The sequence below is a fragment of the Dysidea avara genome, chromosome 1 (assembly GCF_963678975.1).
Source record: "Dysidea avara chromosome 1, odDysAvar1.4, whole genome shotgun sequence".
Taxonomy (NCBI): Eukaryota; Metazoa; Porifera; class Demospongiae; order Dictyoceratida; family Dysideidae; genus Dysidea; species Dysidea avara.
Window position 1 is genome coordinate 15,401,831 of NC_089272.1, and position 17,778 is coordinate 15,419,608.

A 17,778-nucleotide genomic window follows, 5' to 3' on the forward strand; every position below is an offset into this window, starting at 1 on the left:
GACATCCACCTTCTTACCATCTGTGACAAGTGTCACCGAATGTGTTAAAGTGGGTAAATTAATACAATCAATACAATCAGCAATTGAAAGAGTTGCTATCTAGTGTGGCCAAGAATGAACAAATGCAAATAATGAAGATCAGAACTTTATCATTCCTTTAATCCTAATAAGCTAATTGTTTTTAATAGTGAATTGGTAAGCAGATTGACTGAACATAGAATATGGGTAAGTGATTTAATTCTAATCTTAAACTAAGTACACTTATGATGTATTCTTGGTCACACCAGATAGCAAATCGTTTGGTCACGTATTACTTTGTTTAACATACATGCCCATTTTACAGCCAAGCTGTTTCTTTCATCATAAAAATATATTTTGCAGCATAGATACACAGTTACACTGCCCTTTTCATCCTTGCATGAATCACAATAATTTATTGTTAATCTTTGCAGGTCAGTGCTAATGGAATTATCAGCTTTAATGATCCATTCACTTCAGTTGTTCCTTCACCGTTTCCTTTAAGCAGTGATGATGAGCTGATTGCACCATATTGGGCTCATGGAGATATTAACTCAGCTGGAACAGTCTTCTATCGTGAAACTAATGATTCAGATATACTTTCAAGGGGTAACAGTGAAGTACGATTCTTCTTTCCACAATTTTCAAGTTTTTCAGCCACCACTGGATTTATTGTAACCTGGGAAGAAATAGGTTATGCTTTTGGAGGAGATGAAAGAGTAAGCTTTTTATGTGCATATGACAACTGACTTGTATAGCAATGCGTTCTCAGTTACTGATATAATAATTATTATATGTATGCATACACTGTTTATACAGTATACATGATAATAATATGTAACTAATGATGCAGTTTGTGCACACTCTAAACATACATTAGGCACCTGTCAATCACAATGACATAATCTGTAAGTATGTTAAGTGCCAGAAGCATCAAGTGTAACACTAGCAACATAATAAGGTGAATAAAATTGTACCATACTATGAATTATTGTCATTGAAAACACATGAGACAAAAAAGTGACATACTTTAGTCAGTAAGTTCAATAGAGCAGTCATGCTTTTTATCACACAGTACTACCTCATAGTACTGATCATCCCAACTATGTAGTATATAATCATCCCAAATAAAGTGGTTCCCACAAAATCTGCCACCATAAAAAGCACCTTTACAAAAGAGTTTCAGCACTTCTAAAGTCAGTCAGTCACCATACCTGTCAGCCAGACCACACCCAAAAGGCTAGACACTAAACATTGAGTGACTTTAGTTTAACCTCATGGTAGCTGGCAAAAGCCATTCTTTCTTACCAGAACAAACACACATCACACAGCCATCATTTTATGCCAAAATATCTAACTCACATCTGAAATGTGCATTTTAGATTCCAACAAGCATGCCTGCCCCTGCGCCTTACATTTCCTTTTATCTTCGATCATAGTGGTTGTTATGCAACAAAACATTTTTGAGGTGCTAATTTTTCATGTCAAAATTTTCCTTGAGTAGATGAAGCAAAATTATTTGGCTTATGGTACTGTAAGAGATAGTAGAGATACAGTTGAGATATACCGTGCTTTTTTAATGATCTAGATATAAAGATGGGCAACCACACCTCTCAATAATTCTGATTGACCACAGCAACCACGCCCCTAATAATTAATCATCACTTATTGTAATTGAACACCGCATGACCATGTCCAAGGCATGGCAACTACACCCATTGAAATGTCAAATAAAACAGTCAGCCTAATACAACACTCATGCACAATATTCTAATGGAACAGTCATGCTTGTACATTACACTAGTAGCTATATTGCTATACAAAAAAATAGGTTCAAAATTTGTACAAATCCAGCCTAGCTGTAAAGTAGTAAAAGTATTAAACAAAATAACTGTTATAACATGCTAATGTAGAGCTACATACATAGCTAATGTTTGAATGTGTGCTTTTAATTTGTACTTGGTATGTAATAGTGGCATTAGAAATAATTATTACATTTGTTATGCACTCTAGACAAACACATTTCAAGCTCTCCTTATAACTAATGGATTACAATCATTTGTTGGATTCTTATATGCTGATGAATTAATACAATGGACCACTGGTGATAGTGCTGGAGGTTTTAATGGGACTGGTGGATTAGAAGCACAAGCAGGGATTAATGCTGGTGATGGTATAACCTCTGTCACTATTCCAGGATCAGGGACTCCAAATATCATCAACATTACTCAAACAAGCAATGTGAACTTTCCAGGTGTTTGGGTGTTTCAAGTAGATTCTTCGGGTGACTTTGTTCCAAATACTTCAGGTTTGTATTAAATAAAATTCTGTTGTAGCTATGTGCAGAATACTTTTAACTTACTAGTGAGAGCCCTAAAGCTGCTGGCTCAAGGACAAGTACATATACAGTATATATAAATTTTGAACACTAAAATGCTTCAAAATCTACTCTTTACTAGATTCATACAATCATCATAAGTTATAGAATTGGGTGTTGGAGTATAATGATGTACCATACATGTGTGAATAACATTTTGAGGGATATTAGCCCACACATTGAAAACCACGATTGATAATCAGATACCAGTGCACTTATTAGGTGGGTGCATGATATATCCAGGGTCCGGGGGTCCGCAACCACAAAAAAAAATTCCTGTGCAAGATCTCAAATTTTGGGATTTGGCAAAATTTAACTCATGGCGAGATTTCAGCACAAATAAATTTTAGTATCTAGAATATTTTAATCATGTGATGCTTAGTATCCAGAGATGTATGGAAACATTTCATGAGGTTAGATTTAATAGAGTCCCAAATCACTTGTGACTTATGAGGATGCTGGACAAAGCACTCATAATGCATAAATATTGTGGGAAATATAATTATGGAACTTTGCGATGATTTTTTAAAGATTCATATTTCAAGATTTCAAATTTTGACAAGATTTTAAAGAGCCTGTACAGGATTCCAAGGGAGTTGTGGACCCTTCACTTGTACCATAACTGCTTGAGATTTGCTGATATACTGTATACACCCACATCCCTCTGGCCTGTGGAACAAAATCCTTCATAGCCATGTTGTAACTATCGCATAATGTTGCATAACCCAGTGAGTCAGTGACTAAACTGGACCAGGAATTTGTATGAAAATGGTCATAATTCAAGGCAGTACAGTAATCAAACAATGGAAGTTGGTCTGTAGATAAGTACAGTAGCTCAAACTTTATTAAAGAACATTAACTATCATACAACAGGAAAATTTGACACATTCATAATATTAATCAGCTTGTATGAGTTAAAATTTTTGACAAAAAGCAAGAAACAATGGATCTAAACACTGACATTTGTCAATTTTTCTTTCATCAAGATTTTCTGTCAAACTGTACAGAGCTACAAATCAAACATGTATGTATATATAAGCTTGATTGAAATACACTAATAGAACAGTCACCCAGAATGAAAAATGTGCATGTACAAAATTCCTGAACAAACAAAATTGTGTGAATTAGATGCAGAGACAAAATTTCAAGTGCCTTACCACTTTGTCACAGTTGCCAGCTATTCACCTCCCTAAATCTCTAATTTATGAATAAAAATTATCTTAAATCAACATGCCTGCCTGCCTGCCTGCCTGCCTGCCTGCCTGCCTGCCTGCCTGCCTGCCTGCCTGCCTGCCTGCCTGCCTGCCTGCCTGCCTGCCTGCCTGCCTGCCTGCCTGCCTGCCTGCCTGCCTGCCTGCCTGCCTGCCTGCCTGCCTGCCTGCCTGCCTGCCTGCCTGCCTGCCTGCCTGCCTGCCTGCCTGCCTGCCTGCCTGCCTGCCTGCCTGCCTGCCTGCCTGCCTGCCTGCCTGCCTGCCTGCCTGCCTGCCTGCCTGCCTGCCTGCCTGCCTGCCTGCCTGCCTGCCTGCCTGCCTGCCTGCCTGCCTGCCTGCCTGCCTGCCTGCCTGCCTGCTTTCAAGGATGCATAACATGATAATAGCTATAAGGCTGCCAGTTTGATTTTTTTTCACCATTTTACATCATTTCCGCTCAGCATCTACAGGTGCCTTTTGGCATACATATAATTAATGTATGATGGACTTACCTTGTCCTCCTTTGTGTCCCATTTCTTTTTGCTGACAGTCCAAAGTGTCAATCTTCTAGGCTCTCAATGACAGCTATATATAATTTTAGGGGGGCTACGCCCCTCCATGATTTAATGACAGGGCTACAGACCCCCTTTCTTGCCGCCTCTGGAGACCACTACCTTGAATCGTTGTGTTTTAAAAACCTCAACTATGCCTTGGTTTTTAAAGTCCACAAAACTCCATGTACAGTGGATCCTCACTTTTCCGAACCTCGCTTATCTGAACCTCAGTTATATGAGCACCTTGATTATTCAAAGCTAAACTAACCGTTCCATTAGAGTATTTTGTCATTATCGTGTGTTTTATAAGAGTAAATGACTGTTCTATTAGAGTAATTGAACATAGCTGTGTATATAAATCAATGAGCTTCATATATCTGAGTAATTCACTTATCAGAACACTTTTGTCTAACTCTAGGAACAAAAATGTTCAGATAACTGAAGATTCACTGTACTAGATCTCTAACTTACACTAAAATTAATGTATATTTATGAGTTGGATATACTTGAAGTTTTGTTTATCATCTTTAGCAATTACACCTTCAACACCTACTACAACAGCTATGGTATCATCATCTCAACCAGTCATACCCATGGTATCATCATCTCCACCAGTCACACCAGTGGTTTCATTATCTCCACCAGTCACACCGCTGGTATCATCATTTCCACCAGTCACACCAGTGGTATCATCATTTCCACCAGTCACACCAGTGGTATCATCATTTCCATCAGTCACACCAGTGGTATCATCATCTCCATCAGTCACACCAGTGGTTTCATTATCTCCACCAGTCACACCGCTGGTATCATCATTTCCACCAGTCACACCAGTGGTATCATCATTTCCATCAGTCACACCAGTAATATCATCATTTCCACCAGTCACACCAGTGATATCATCATTTCCACCAGTCACATCAGTGGTATCATCATTTCCATCAGTCACACCAGTGGTATCATCATTTCAACCAGTAACACCAGTGGTATCATCATTTCCATCAGTCACACCAGTGGTATCATCATTTCAACCAGTCACACCAGTGGTATCATCATTTCCACCAGTCACATCAGTGGTATCATCATTTCCACCAGTCACATCAGTGGTATCATCATTTCCATCAGTCACACCAATGGTATCATCATTTCAACCAGTAACACCAGTGGTATCATCATTTCCATCAGTCACACCAGTGGTATCATCATTTCAACCAGTCACACCAGTGGTATCATCATTTCCACCAGTCACATCAGTGGTATCATCATTTCCACCAGTCACATCAGTGGTATCATCATTTCCATCAGTCACACCAGTGGTATCATCATTTCAACCAGTCACACCAGTGGTATCATCATTTCCACCAGTCACATCAGTGGTATTATCATTTCCATCAGTCACACCAGTGGTATCATCATTTCCATCAGTCACACCAGTGGTATCATCATTTCAACCAGTCACACCAGTGGTATCATCATTTCCATCAGTCACACCAGTGGTATCATCATTTCAACCAGTAACACCAGTGGTATCATCATTTCCACCAGTCACACCAGTGATATCATCATTTCCACCAGTCACACCAGTGGTATCATCATTTCCATCAGTCACACCAGTGGTATCATCATTTCCATCAGTCACACCAGCGGTATCATCACCTACACCCACAGTAACTCCCACCACAACTGTTTCTTCTGGTACTATCTCACCTTCGCCAACTTCCATTGGTATGTTGATCATATTACTGTATGTCAATATACTTAGAGAAAATTGCATTTGTATTACCCATTCACTGTATGTAATGGTTATGCAAACCTGTGCTGGCTACATAGTATGCATTGTTTATTGCTAGGTATTTAGCTTACAGTATCTTGTTTTATGCTGTATCACTATCATTTATACTAGTATACTATGGTAAGAAAATCCCTCGCATACAGTTATGCTGTTACGGTAATAAAACCATCATTCATCTCTTCTTTCACTACCTTTATGGCTTGGAACCCTACTTCATTTGTTAATTAATAATTCATCAATTTAATAATTATGCTAGTTTGTTTTGTTATTTTGTTATAGCATAAAAATATCTTTAAGATGATTTTTGAAGTAATTTTAGGTGGTTCACATCACTTTACGGAGATCCCTACTTAAACAGTTATACCATACTGTTTGTTTCACTATTTTTTATTACTTGGATTGCTGCATTGTATTAGTTTCTTCAGTTTTTGCTATAGTATGAAGCTGTGATATATATGTGTGTGTAACTGTTCTATTAGAATATTGAACATGGCTGTTGTATTAGGGTGGTTGCTTTATTAGAGTATCTTGATTGGGCCTAGGATGACTGGCTCTACACAATATTGTTGAGGGGCATAGTCTTTCCATGCCTCCTTTTCATCATGCTTGCAGTAAGAGAACAATCAATTACAGCTCAATGTAGATCCAAGGCTAGATCATTAAGGAACATGTTGTGATGTCATTTATTGTTGGTGCTGTTTACGGTAAAGGGTCATGATCAATCCTAATATGCAGCTTACAAGTATGGTATCTACTAGCTGGTATATAATACCTCTTACAGCAGCATGAGCACTTTGTATAATTTCACTACATCTAAATGTGGAAAATGTTGATACAAAAAATTAATGCCTCAATATAGTTTCATTGTATGAATAAGTCAAAAACCAGCATGATGGTGCATAGGGCAGACACTTGTTGGAACCACAAAGGCATATGCCACTTGTGAGTTAGTTATTGTGGCATAATAATGGTGTTCATACAATGTGTCCTATAGCTAAATGGGTTTTCATCTTTTTTTTAAATTCAGGATTTGATTTTTGTAAGGGATAATTATACTGTTTTTAATGCTATGCCTGGCATTAGTAATGCTGTAACTCTTCCATAAGGATGAATTTTTATGATGTAAGATATTTATATAATTAGAGGTGTACCGATATACCGATACATATCGTATCGGTGGCCGATATAGACATTTCTACTATATCGGTGGGAGCCGATATTGCTACTAAAAACCAATACGATACACCGATATACAACTGAACTATCTTGAGGACACTGTCCAATGATCAAGCCATATTATAAACCCTATTATTTAGCTATCAAGGGCCAGAAACAGTAGTTATCTTCCTTGTCTGAAAGCAGTACACTACATGAAGCCATCTAAGTGCATGGATAATTACTGTTTTGTTGTCACAAAGCTTACTAATCATACGACAAACACTCAACGGAGCCTTCCTGAATGGAGCCTTCCAACGGAGCCTGTCCGAACGGAGCCTTCCCTACCATCCGCCACAATGACATCCAAGATTTGACTGCAGAATTAATGTCAGAGGTTTGTCATGATGTATCTACTGAACCTCCCCTTCAGCCCTTGAGTGGTGAATCTCTCTCCCTACGTACAGCTAACCAAGATGTTGGTGCTCGCTTTGACATCAAGGCTTCTGGATTCTGGGGTTCTCGGTTTGAACCTACTTTTTTTGATGTTAGAATATTTAACCCTTATGCCCCTTCAAATCGTTGTAATCCCTATCACCAGCATGAAACTTCGAAGCACCGTCAGTATGAGGAGAGAGTGCGAGAGGTGGAACATAGTAATTTTGGTCCTCTTGTTTTTTCAACTTCTGGGGGCATGGGTGCCTCCACCACTGTGGCTTACAAGCGCCTGGCCTTCCTCCTATCTTGTAAGTGAAAATCACCCTACTGTAGAGTGATAAGCTGGCTTCGCTGCCGTCTTGGCTTCTCCTTATTGCACTCTGCCATCATGTACATAAGGGGTTCTCACTCCTCCTCTGGTCATCCCTTTAAGGGTAATGTTCCAGCATCAGTTGGCCTTGCACTGGGGGAGGGGCGTCTTGGGGCTGTTTCAGCCCCATTTCCTTTTTTTCTATTCTGTGTTCTGTAGGTTCTGTTTCAGTAGCTCTGTAGGTGTAGGAATAGGCTAAACCCATTTTAATGGAACATCTTAGTGTAGAGTAGAGTGTGGTAGATGGGAGTGCCAACTATGGCTGGTTCTTCTTTCTTTCAAAAACAATGAAAAAAACCGACAAACACTCATAGTGGTGGGCCTAGGGAAACAGCAAAAAGATGAACCAAGAGCACAGCATAAAACAATCAGCCATCTTTACAAGCCATTAAAATGTGGAGTAATCCGGACTAATCTTGGCAGGAACATGTATTAAAATATTTGTGGGTGCCTTATAGTCTGAGCTGTCAATAGAGGCCACACCACCATGGGTAACCAAGCATAGCCAATGATTTAAAGACTGTCTTCAGTAGTTTCTTCAGCAGCTAAAATAAAGTTAAACATGGCATATGTGGTTCCTCAAACATAAATAGCTGCACTTAGTTATATCGGTATATCGGATCGGTATTAGCATTTAGGCGTGGTATATCGGAATATATTGGATCGGTTTAAAATTTCTCTATCAGTACACCTCTATATATGGTTTTAATGAATGGTAGTTTTGAGGCTGTTGCACATATTTTTATTGTGTCCCTACTATATAGTACCTCCTTGCTGTAAAGTGATGTGTATGTTGCATACAATTGACTACAAATAATACAATCAATTTGTTTTTCAGTAAATTGTAAACCAGAGATGGCAACGTGCTTATCTGAGGTATGTTTGTATAACAATATAATATGAGTGTGTTTACATAAAGTATAGTAGCAATGAACTCTTGTTTCCTTGCACTGCTGTAATAGACAAATTTCATAATAAGGCTTTTTAGCGCATAATAATAACCACTGCCCCTAGTACCTGAATTTTCCATTCTTTTTAAGTGATAATGTCTAAAGTAATTTCTGCAAATTTTGAAAGGATATAGCATATAAGTGTTATAAGATATGACATTTTGAAATTTGTGGTTTCTCATACATCTATGTGAGAGGGCTACAGTTTCCCCTTTTGGGCAATCACAAAAATGAGGTATTTCAATGTATGCAAAAACCAAAAATTCTAAAGACTTATATCAATTTTACATAATTTTTAGATGTGAATGTCAGCAATAATTTCTTTAAGTTTCAAATGGATGGTGTATATTGAATCTCGATTACCCAGCAACTGGTGTCCCTCTCATATACAATGTATGGAAAAATTACAACTTCAAAATGTCCTATATTGTAACTTATATGCGCTATCCTTTTAAAACTTGAAGAGGTTACTTTAGACATTGACACCATGCAAATAATGTAAAATTTAGGTTGCTAGGGGCAACAGTTAATTTTTAAAAATAATAAAATTTGTCCATTATTGGCTGCTAAAAATTCATTGTGCTTAGCTAACACATGACTACTAGACAATATATACTTACAAATTGTTCATACACATATAAAAGCATCAGTGTCAGTTTATCGTGATAATTAGAACAATTGGTTGATGCTTTATAATCCAGTTACAAATATTCCACTCTTACACTTGAGGGAACTTTTGTTTAAAGTTTAATGTAGTCTCTCATAATAGACTTTCTGACTACTCTATATTATTGGGCATCATTTTCATGTATTTCATACAAATTGACTTCAAGGTTAGTATTATAGCACAAGAAAGCTAATACTTTTATGCCACAGTTGTCAGACAATTGTGGAAATATATAGTATAAGAAAATCACATCAGGATAACTTTTCAGTACTTGAATAGGTACATAGGTGTGGGAAGTAAAAACAAGAGCTTTGGATAATGTATCTGACTGTACATGTTGTAATACAATTGCCAGAAATTCTATTCTGAGAAACTTTTCCTAAATTGCCATCAAGGAAATTATCCATAATTTTCACAAGTGTACAGAGAGTACACTTCACCTACGTTCCTACCCAAATGTGCACTATAAAATGTTTATGTTATACTGTATGTAGCTACATGTTATGAACAAACGACTACATTTACAGTAGTTTTTCTCACTGTATCTGCCTACAACATGTACTTAATACTGTGGATCATCACAATGTAAGCACTGACATAATTTTGGAACTTTGTGTACACAATTTGTCTTCTTAGCTATCCCCCTTTGGCTGTAACCCAACTTCAAAATTATTTTATCATTCTAACTAAAAATTAGTGCTAGATTATAATCTTATAGTGTAACTACAGCTTAAAAACATAGAGATGAATTTGCCCCCTTCCCTTACATACTCTCTGTAGTGTTGCAAAAAATGCTGAAAATAATGGATGATTCCTAGTATATTTGTGACTGTAGGGTTGAAGTATTAAATTAATTGTTTTGTGTAATAAGCATTGAGAATTTTAGTAAGCAATGGTGTAGAAGTACACTGATTAAAAGTATGTACATATGTATAATGCTGGGAGAGAGAAGACATACTATACAGTATATATGCACAGTGTGACAAGAATTGGACCTTTCTGTGTGTGCATGAACAAATTCAAAGTACATATACTCTCTAGTACTGTAGTTTTGGTTTTGTAATATATAAAACTGATTTGCATGTACGCTCTGCAATAATCAAAAATGACTTTACATTCACTTGCATGTATACAGCAACTGTTAGTACATGTATTGATGTGTCTCAAATCTTTGAAGTATTATTTATGGCTCATTCTCATTCTTTCTGATAGTTTTACCCATTTGGGTTTGATACAAGTGATAATATAGTAGGACCAACTCTTGATGGTTCCTCACCACCAGTTAACCTGACTGAAGACTTCATCTTTTTTGACCAAATTTACAGAAGATTATTTGTAAGTGAATCATGATTATTTTGAAATACAGTGTACGTAACTGTGTAGTGGAGTTTCATATCTTTTATTTGAATCAATATTTTGTGTATAATTTTCTATAGAACACATGAATAGATTCTCTATCTTTGGAAAGTACTGGTATATGGTTTCCCTATGCTTCAAAGCTGATCACCTGCATATTTTAGTATATGTTAAAGTATTGCTGTGAGTGCTATACAATTAATAAAGCATGAGGCATGCAGCCGTGTACTACTTTAGTATTGAACCCAAGCACTGAGTGTTTATTATTAAGCAAGGTGATGCTTTAAATTATTTACAGAATGTTCTAATGGATTGAGGCCCAGTGCACAAATCATGCTCACATGGCAGTGAATGTCAGCAGTCCAGGTGCATGATGTTGCTGGTGTTTCGGCTTCCTTGTAATGTACAGTAAGCATGTTAATTAGTGTAATGATTGTAATTTTCTCTGGACCAAGCTGCTGAGTACGGAGTTCCAGCATTATGTTTGCCACACTCAGCTATCCTGAGGGATGTATACAGCAAACCACTGATGCCCATGTTTTATTACTGTCATAACTCCACCTTTTCAAACACACTTTCTGTAATAACTTTGGACAAGCTGTAAGACCAGGAGTCCTACAGACCTTCAGAACTTGTGCTTTAAAGTCTAAATAAATAAATAAATAAATAAATAAATAACTATACTTTAATTATAATTATTAAGTGTTGAAGATTCATAAAATTTCCTTTGATCATGTTTATAACCTGTAGCTATTATTATAGCTAGTGATTGTTGATTATTACATTGTGCAGGTCAACAACAATGGAAAAATCACTTTGGAAAATAGTTTCAGTCAGTTTAATCCTACCAGATTTCCTAGAAATGGTACAGATCAAGCAGTGATTGCTCCATACTGGGCTGACGCAGACACCAGAATAAATGGGAGTGGAAACGTGTTTTTTCGAGAGACCACAGATGCTACTTTACTTCAAAGAGCTTCTAGTGAAATACAGGATGGACTGTCTATGTCTTTTTCTCCAACTCACTTAGTGATAGCTACATGGGATTCCATTGGCTACTATAATCAGAGAACTGACCGGGTAATTGCATATGCATATGTTATGTAATGCATTTGCATTGTAATTGTGTAATTATGTATACACGCTGTACACAACATATAGTATACTGTGATTAGCCATTTCTGGTACATAATTGCACTAGTGAATTTATATCTAAATTATGTTTTGTGTTTATTTGTATGTAGAGGAACACATTTCAATGTGTGCTTGCAACTGATGGAATATGGTCTTTTATAATATTCCTGTATGCTGATGGACTAATACAATGGACTACTGGTGATGATTCTGGTGGAATAAATGGACTTGGTGGGAATGCAGCAACTGCTGGATATGATGCTGGTGATGGAGAGAACTTCTTCAACATCCCTGGATCAGGGACTTCAGAAATCATTGGTATTACAAGGACCAGCAATGTGGGTAATCCTGGAATGTGGATATTTAGAACTACTCAACAAGGTGTGTAATGGTAGCTGTTTCACAATTTCACACAATACTAAATAATGTTGTGGTGAATTACTACTGTAACAAGTATCAATTATTATCTGAAAAGTGAAGTATCCATTACGCTTTGTGGTTGGCTATGTTCAACCACGTTACACAGCAGTACGAATCAAGAACTGTTCAAAAAGCACCTCTGCAACCAAAACAGCCACCATGAAAAATACGGACGATTTCCATTACGAAGGGAAGCCATCACGTGCTATTACCAAATCGACACTTTCTGCTGTCAGCAAAGATGAATGTGACACAGAGGAGTACACTGGTAAGTCCATGAAGAATGCATTGTACGTACTGCAGTATGCCAAAAGGCACCTCTCGGGCAGAGCGACATCGAACAGAGAAAAAATCAAGCCTGTAGACTTAGCCGTTATCGAGTTACACTTATCTGAAGGTGTCAGTCAGTCAGTCAGACAGTCAGTCAGTAGAAAATTCCGTTAATTTAAAGTTCTGTAGCAACTTGTTGAAAATGTTTCGGGTCGATCTGAAAGGTTGTTTGGCTTAGTTTTACCTAACCAATACTGCCTCATCATCATCAGGGAAATTTGAGGCTGGTTTTTGGGTGATGGTATTTTGTGGGCCACACCTACTCCTTTGTGGTCCCTACTATACAGTACTATCGTAGTGAATGATAAGTATTCATCAGAGACATGAAGAGTGGTAGTACAATTAACAACTAAAAAATGTTATAAATATACTGTAGTACACAAAACTTAATGTGGATTATTAAACTCCTTTTTACTCACTTAAAAAAGTTATTCAAATACGTATCAATGATCAGTGTTTTAAAACTTTAAATGAAAGAGTAAATTGCTGTAGTACCTTAAAACTAGTTGTCACTTTCATTTCTGATAAAAATGCTATTTGGCAGCATTATTTATGCTGCTTTAAATACAATTGTGATTATAGTAAATTTGAATTGTTCACATACCTCAGATGAAGGGGTCTGGAAGTAACACCCCCACGGAAGTTGACTATATAGACTCAGCAGATGACTACGTATGTTCCAGCAAAGACTAAAATCACCACATTTCAAAGTGGTGAAATGGTAGCTAAACCCAAAATTGGTTAATCATAGTTTCAACATTTTCAGTATCTAAAGTGCTTGTTTCTCGCTAAACCACCTTATAGATCTTAAACATCTTAAACATGCCTCTAGGAATAATTATCCCATAGAAAGTGTTGTTATCAAACAATACGGTAGTACAGTTTAAGTAGGGATCCCGCAAATATTAAGCGTGCCTCTTCCTAAAATTCTGCTTTTAAACCTATGTAAAACTGAAGCTACAAATTGTTATTTCATAATCTCACATCTAATTCATAGATATATTTGTTACCATTGTAAGTGATCCACCTGGTAACCTTGTTGATGATGGTAATAATACTTTTGAACACCTGATTGGATCCAACATCACTTTCACCTGTGAGGTCAACTCTACACTGACATTTAATGACAGTGATTTTATTTGGGCTTGTTCTACTGGATGTTTTGCTGACATGGAAGTGGAACAAACTATTAACATCACTGAAATAGAAGTAACGGACAGTGGAATATTAAATTGCTCTATCATCATTGATGGTGTGGAGTACACTAGTGAACCGTATGACTTACGAGTATCAGGTATGTGGCAATAAGATCAAACATTTTAGTTATGGATGCTTTGTGTAATGTACATGGAAAAAGTATTGTAAATGTAAGTATTGTATATTATGAAAATACAGAAAGAAACCACACCTTTTACTTTGATCTATTTCAAAATATCACTAAGGCATTAATATACTACGACTGAGGTAAACATTTTTATAACAGATCATTAGTTTGCAACAATGATATCTCTTTGCTAGGCAATTTACATATTTACACCAAAGTAGCTATTCTAAATTAACCACTGTAAAATAATACTGTTTATCATTCCCTTTATAGTCAGAGAAAGAGGTATATCTAGTTAGAGCACTATCATGAGTAAATTTGTTATGAATGCTTCAAATTTGGTAAATGTTTTATTCAGCTCAGTTCCTTCAGTGAATGCTATTTACTTCTCTACAATTATTATTATTATTTTATTTCTAATCCCTGTGGCAAATAAAAGATGACTTCAGTTTAATGCTTGTCTTACAGAATTTACTCAAACAATTACACTACAACCATCTGGAGTCATGCAAGCAATGGCGGGTGGAATGCAGGACATTGTTTGTTCAGTAACAACAGCTGTTACAACAGACACAAGTGAAGTAGCTCTTACCTGGGTAGGACCTGATGGAGTTATAATAGAGGATGATAGAGTGTCCATTATTCCAACATTTTCTGATGGTAACACTTACACAACAATCCTTCAATTTGACTATCTGATGGAAGGTGATGAAGGAGTGTACACTTGTGATGTAATGATTGGAGAAAGTGTTGATTCATTGTCTGTGGAACTACAAAACATTATTAGTAAGTACATGTGCAAGCATTGACACGCATGACACAAATTTTGCATATACGTATGGCCTAATGTATTGGTGGAGTTTACATACGTATATATGTAATTGGATGTAGAATGGAATCACTATGCTGCACTGCTACAAGCTGTCCACCTCCTAAAAGTCAATTGGTGGAAAAGTAATCTACACCCAGTGAAGACAAAACCAACGTTGAACCTGACCTTAACCCTAATGCTAGCTGAGATGTGCCTGTTAAACATAACACTATATCATTCACTGTCTACGATTTCAAAGTGAGCTACTGTAGAGTTGGCTCAGTTTGCTGGGATGGTGACTTATTCCCTCCAACCCTACTTTAGCTCGCTGCAAAATCACTGAAAACTTACCTCCATAGAGTGTACTTTTATACAACTAGAGTGTTTAATACTGATGATACAGTGCCAATAGCCATTTAGCTAAGCACGTAGCATGCCAGTTTACCACATTTAAACGTGGACTCCAGTGCCAGCATTTATCCACTTTAATTGGAGCATTTCAATCAGAGTGACTGTGGCGTACCATGGCCACCTGCTTCCATTCCTTCTCTAGTCACGTTTTCACTTAGTGGCATCTCTGCACAAGGTTCCCCAACACCATTACAGGCCTATATCAACAAAATTAGAATATACTTCAATAGTACAAAGGACAGTTTCTACCTTAATATTACTTCCTCGGCCTTTTAATAGATGTTGTAGTTATCAAACCACTAAACACAAGTTTGTGCTGACAATCAAAAATACTTCGGTGCAACCAATAAGTGAGAGTTTACACTATTGGGAGGACAAAATGCTGTGAAAGAGACTTTGGTATTTAAAAACAAAGTTGTATGTTAAAGATTTCATAATCTTGTGTTAATATGTATGTATATGGTAAATTTAGAAAATAAATGTTAAGCTTGATAGTCATTGTATGTACTATAATTATTGTATGTGTTTATGAATAAATGTTTACCACCATAACTTCATTATGTTCACTATTTTTTTTCTGCTAGTTCCAAGTCCTGTGGTAAATTTGAGAGCCGTATCTGATCAGATTACTGGACAACCACTTACACTGGAGTGTAATGCAACAGCAGTCAGGGGTATTACAAGCAGTGTGGATATATCAATATTTTCACTGGAAACATTTGAAGATGTAGATCCCATCATAGTTGGTAACTCAGCAGTGTACAGTGCAACTTTCACACTGGATGAATTGACTGCCTTTGATAATGGCAGACTTCTAGTCTGTATGGTTAACATAAATGGTACAACAGCATTTGCAAGTGATGCAATTACTTTGGATGTCCTAGGTTAGAGAATATGCAACAATTTAGATAAATCTCAATAGACACGCGTTTGTATTAATCAATGGGGTTTGAGATACTATGATAGTGATTCCAGTACAATTGCTTCTCCTTCATTATTCTACATGTTCCACTGTACTGCATGGATAAAAAGCTATGCAGGGAGCTTACTCCTTAGTAAATGCACTTCCTAGATGCACTTCCTAGATGGTGGAAACTCAGCTTTACAGCAAATTTAGTTTGACGCCAAAAAGAAATAGACACAACATACGTATATTTCCATTTGGTTATTTATGTCTTAAATGGACCAACAACACTTTAGTATTGTGACATCCAACTTTATCAGTACTAAATGGTTAGGCTTCAGTTTAGTTGTCTAATACTAGCATTTTCAACACTGGTATTAATACAGTCACTAGCCAAAAAGTAAAATACAGTGCCAAATATAGTGATGTGAGTGCCAACTACACATTTTCAAATTCATAATGGCTACTCAAGCTCTAATTATCCAGTAGTAAATCTTCAAAATTGGACATTCATATAATCAAATCACTGTGGAGACACAGATCATATTTCTTAAACTCGTCAATCTCTTAAATAGCCTCAGGTAGCTAATTACATTCAATCTAGTAGTGTTTGTGTCCCAAATCACTATTACACCGCAGAACATATTATCCTCCTTGGAACACAATATAGCCATAGCACTCAATATCCTCGTTACCTACACATCCAGATGTCGGTTACCTACCACTAAACATAACTTTGTAGCAGCTAATTAGAAACATATCGGGTTGCACTGAAGACACCTTTTAACTTACAGTAACTAATACTGTCAAAGTAATGTGAACTCAAGGCATTTTGAGGATGATTTCTGGTCATCATTTGTTTATGTAGGAAAGTGCAAACCTTCATGATTCCTATTAAAGAGCACTAGCACAATTGAGTCTAATAATTATATTTTATTACACAGATATCATTGTTACCATTGTAAGTGATCCTCCTGGTAACCTTGTTGATGATGGTAATAATACTTTTGAACACCTGATTGGATCCGACATCACTTTCACCTGTGAGATCAACTCTACACTGACATTTAATGATAGTGATTTTATTTGGGCTTGTTCTACTGGATGTTTTGCTGACATGGAAGTGGAACAAACTATTAACATCACTGAAATAGAAGTAACTGACAGTGGAATATTAAATTGCTCTATTATCATTGATGGTGTGGAGATCACCAGTGAACCATATGACTTACAAGTATCAGGTATTACATGTACTACATAAGTTGCGAAACAAGTTTCAAACAATAATATAGGAATAAAAACCACAAGATGTGTACCTTGCTTAGCATTTTTAAGTATTCATGAGGAAAATTCAACCATGTTGTGGCTCTAGATGGTTTTTCCCACTGATGTTTAGTTTGAACTCTGGCTGTTCATCTGAGGCAGATGGATATCACTGATTTAGGATATTTAGCTATCATGGAAAAGGGGGACACATCCCATTTTAGATTTTCATTGCTTTAAAAAATTTGGAATTGCTTGTTTTAGCCATGTAAATAATGTTGTCACTAAGTAAAGAACAGAAAGTTCATGACAGT

General features: G+C 36.7%; 2 protein-coding genes across 2 annotated transcripts in view; one reads left to right on the forward strand and one right to left on the reverse strand.

Annotated features, from left to right (window-relative positions):
* Nucleotides 1-17,778, reverse strand: part of LOC136257520 (uncharacterized) — a 258,968-nt gene that overhangs the window by 199,177 nt on the left and 42,013 nt on the right. The gene's annotated exons all lie outside the window — the stretch shown is intronic.
* LOC136261071 (uncharacterized) overlaps nucleotides 1-17,778 on the forward strand; it is a 49,101-nt gene that overhangs the window by 2,663 nt on the left and 28,660 nt on the right. Inside the window, exons 2-12 of the mRNA XM_066055068.1 lie at nucleotides 453-737; nucleotides 2,032-2,326; nucleotides 4,671-5,864; nucleotides 8,733-8,770; nucleotides 10,724-10,846; nucleotides 11,660-11,947; nucleotides 12,112-12,382; nucleotides 13,749-14,045; nucleotides 14,544-14,861; nucleotides 15,882-16,181; nucleotides 17,146-17,442. Of these exons, the coding sequence (XP_065911140.1) occupies nucleotides 453-737; nucleotides 2,032-2,326; nucleotides 4,671-5,864; nucleotides 8,733-8,770; nucleotides 10,724-10,846; nucleotides 11,660-11,947; nucleotides 12,112-12,382; nucleotides 13,749-14,045; nucleotides 14,544-14,861; nucleotides 15,882-16,181; nucleotides 17,146-17,442 (3,706 nt within the window). The remainder of the gene's footprint in view (nucleotides 1-452; nucleotides 738-2,031; nucleotides 2,327-4,670; nucleotides 5,865-8,732; nucleotides 8,771-10,723; nucleotides 10,847-11,659; nucleotides 11,948-12,111; nucleotides 12,383-13,748; nucleotides 14,046-14,543; nucleotides 14,862-15,881; nucleotides 16,182-17,145; nucleotides 17,443-17,778) is intronic.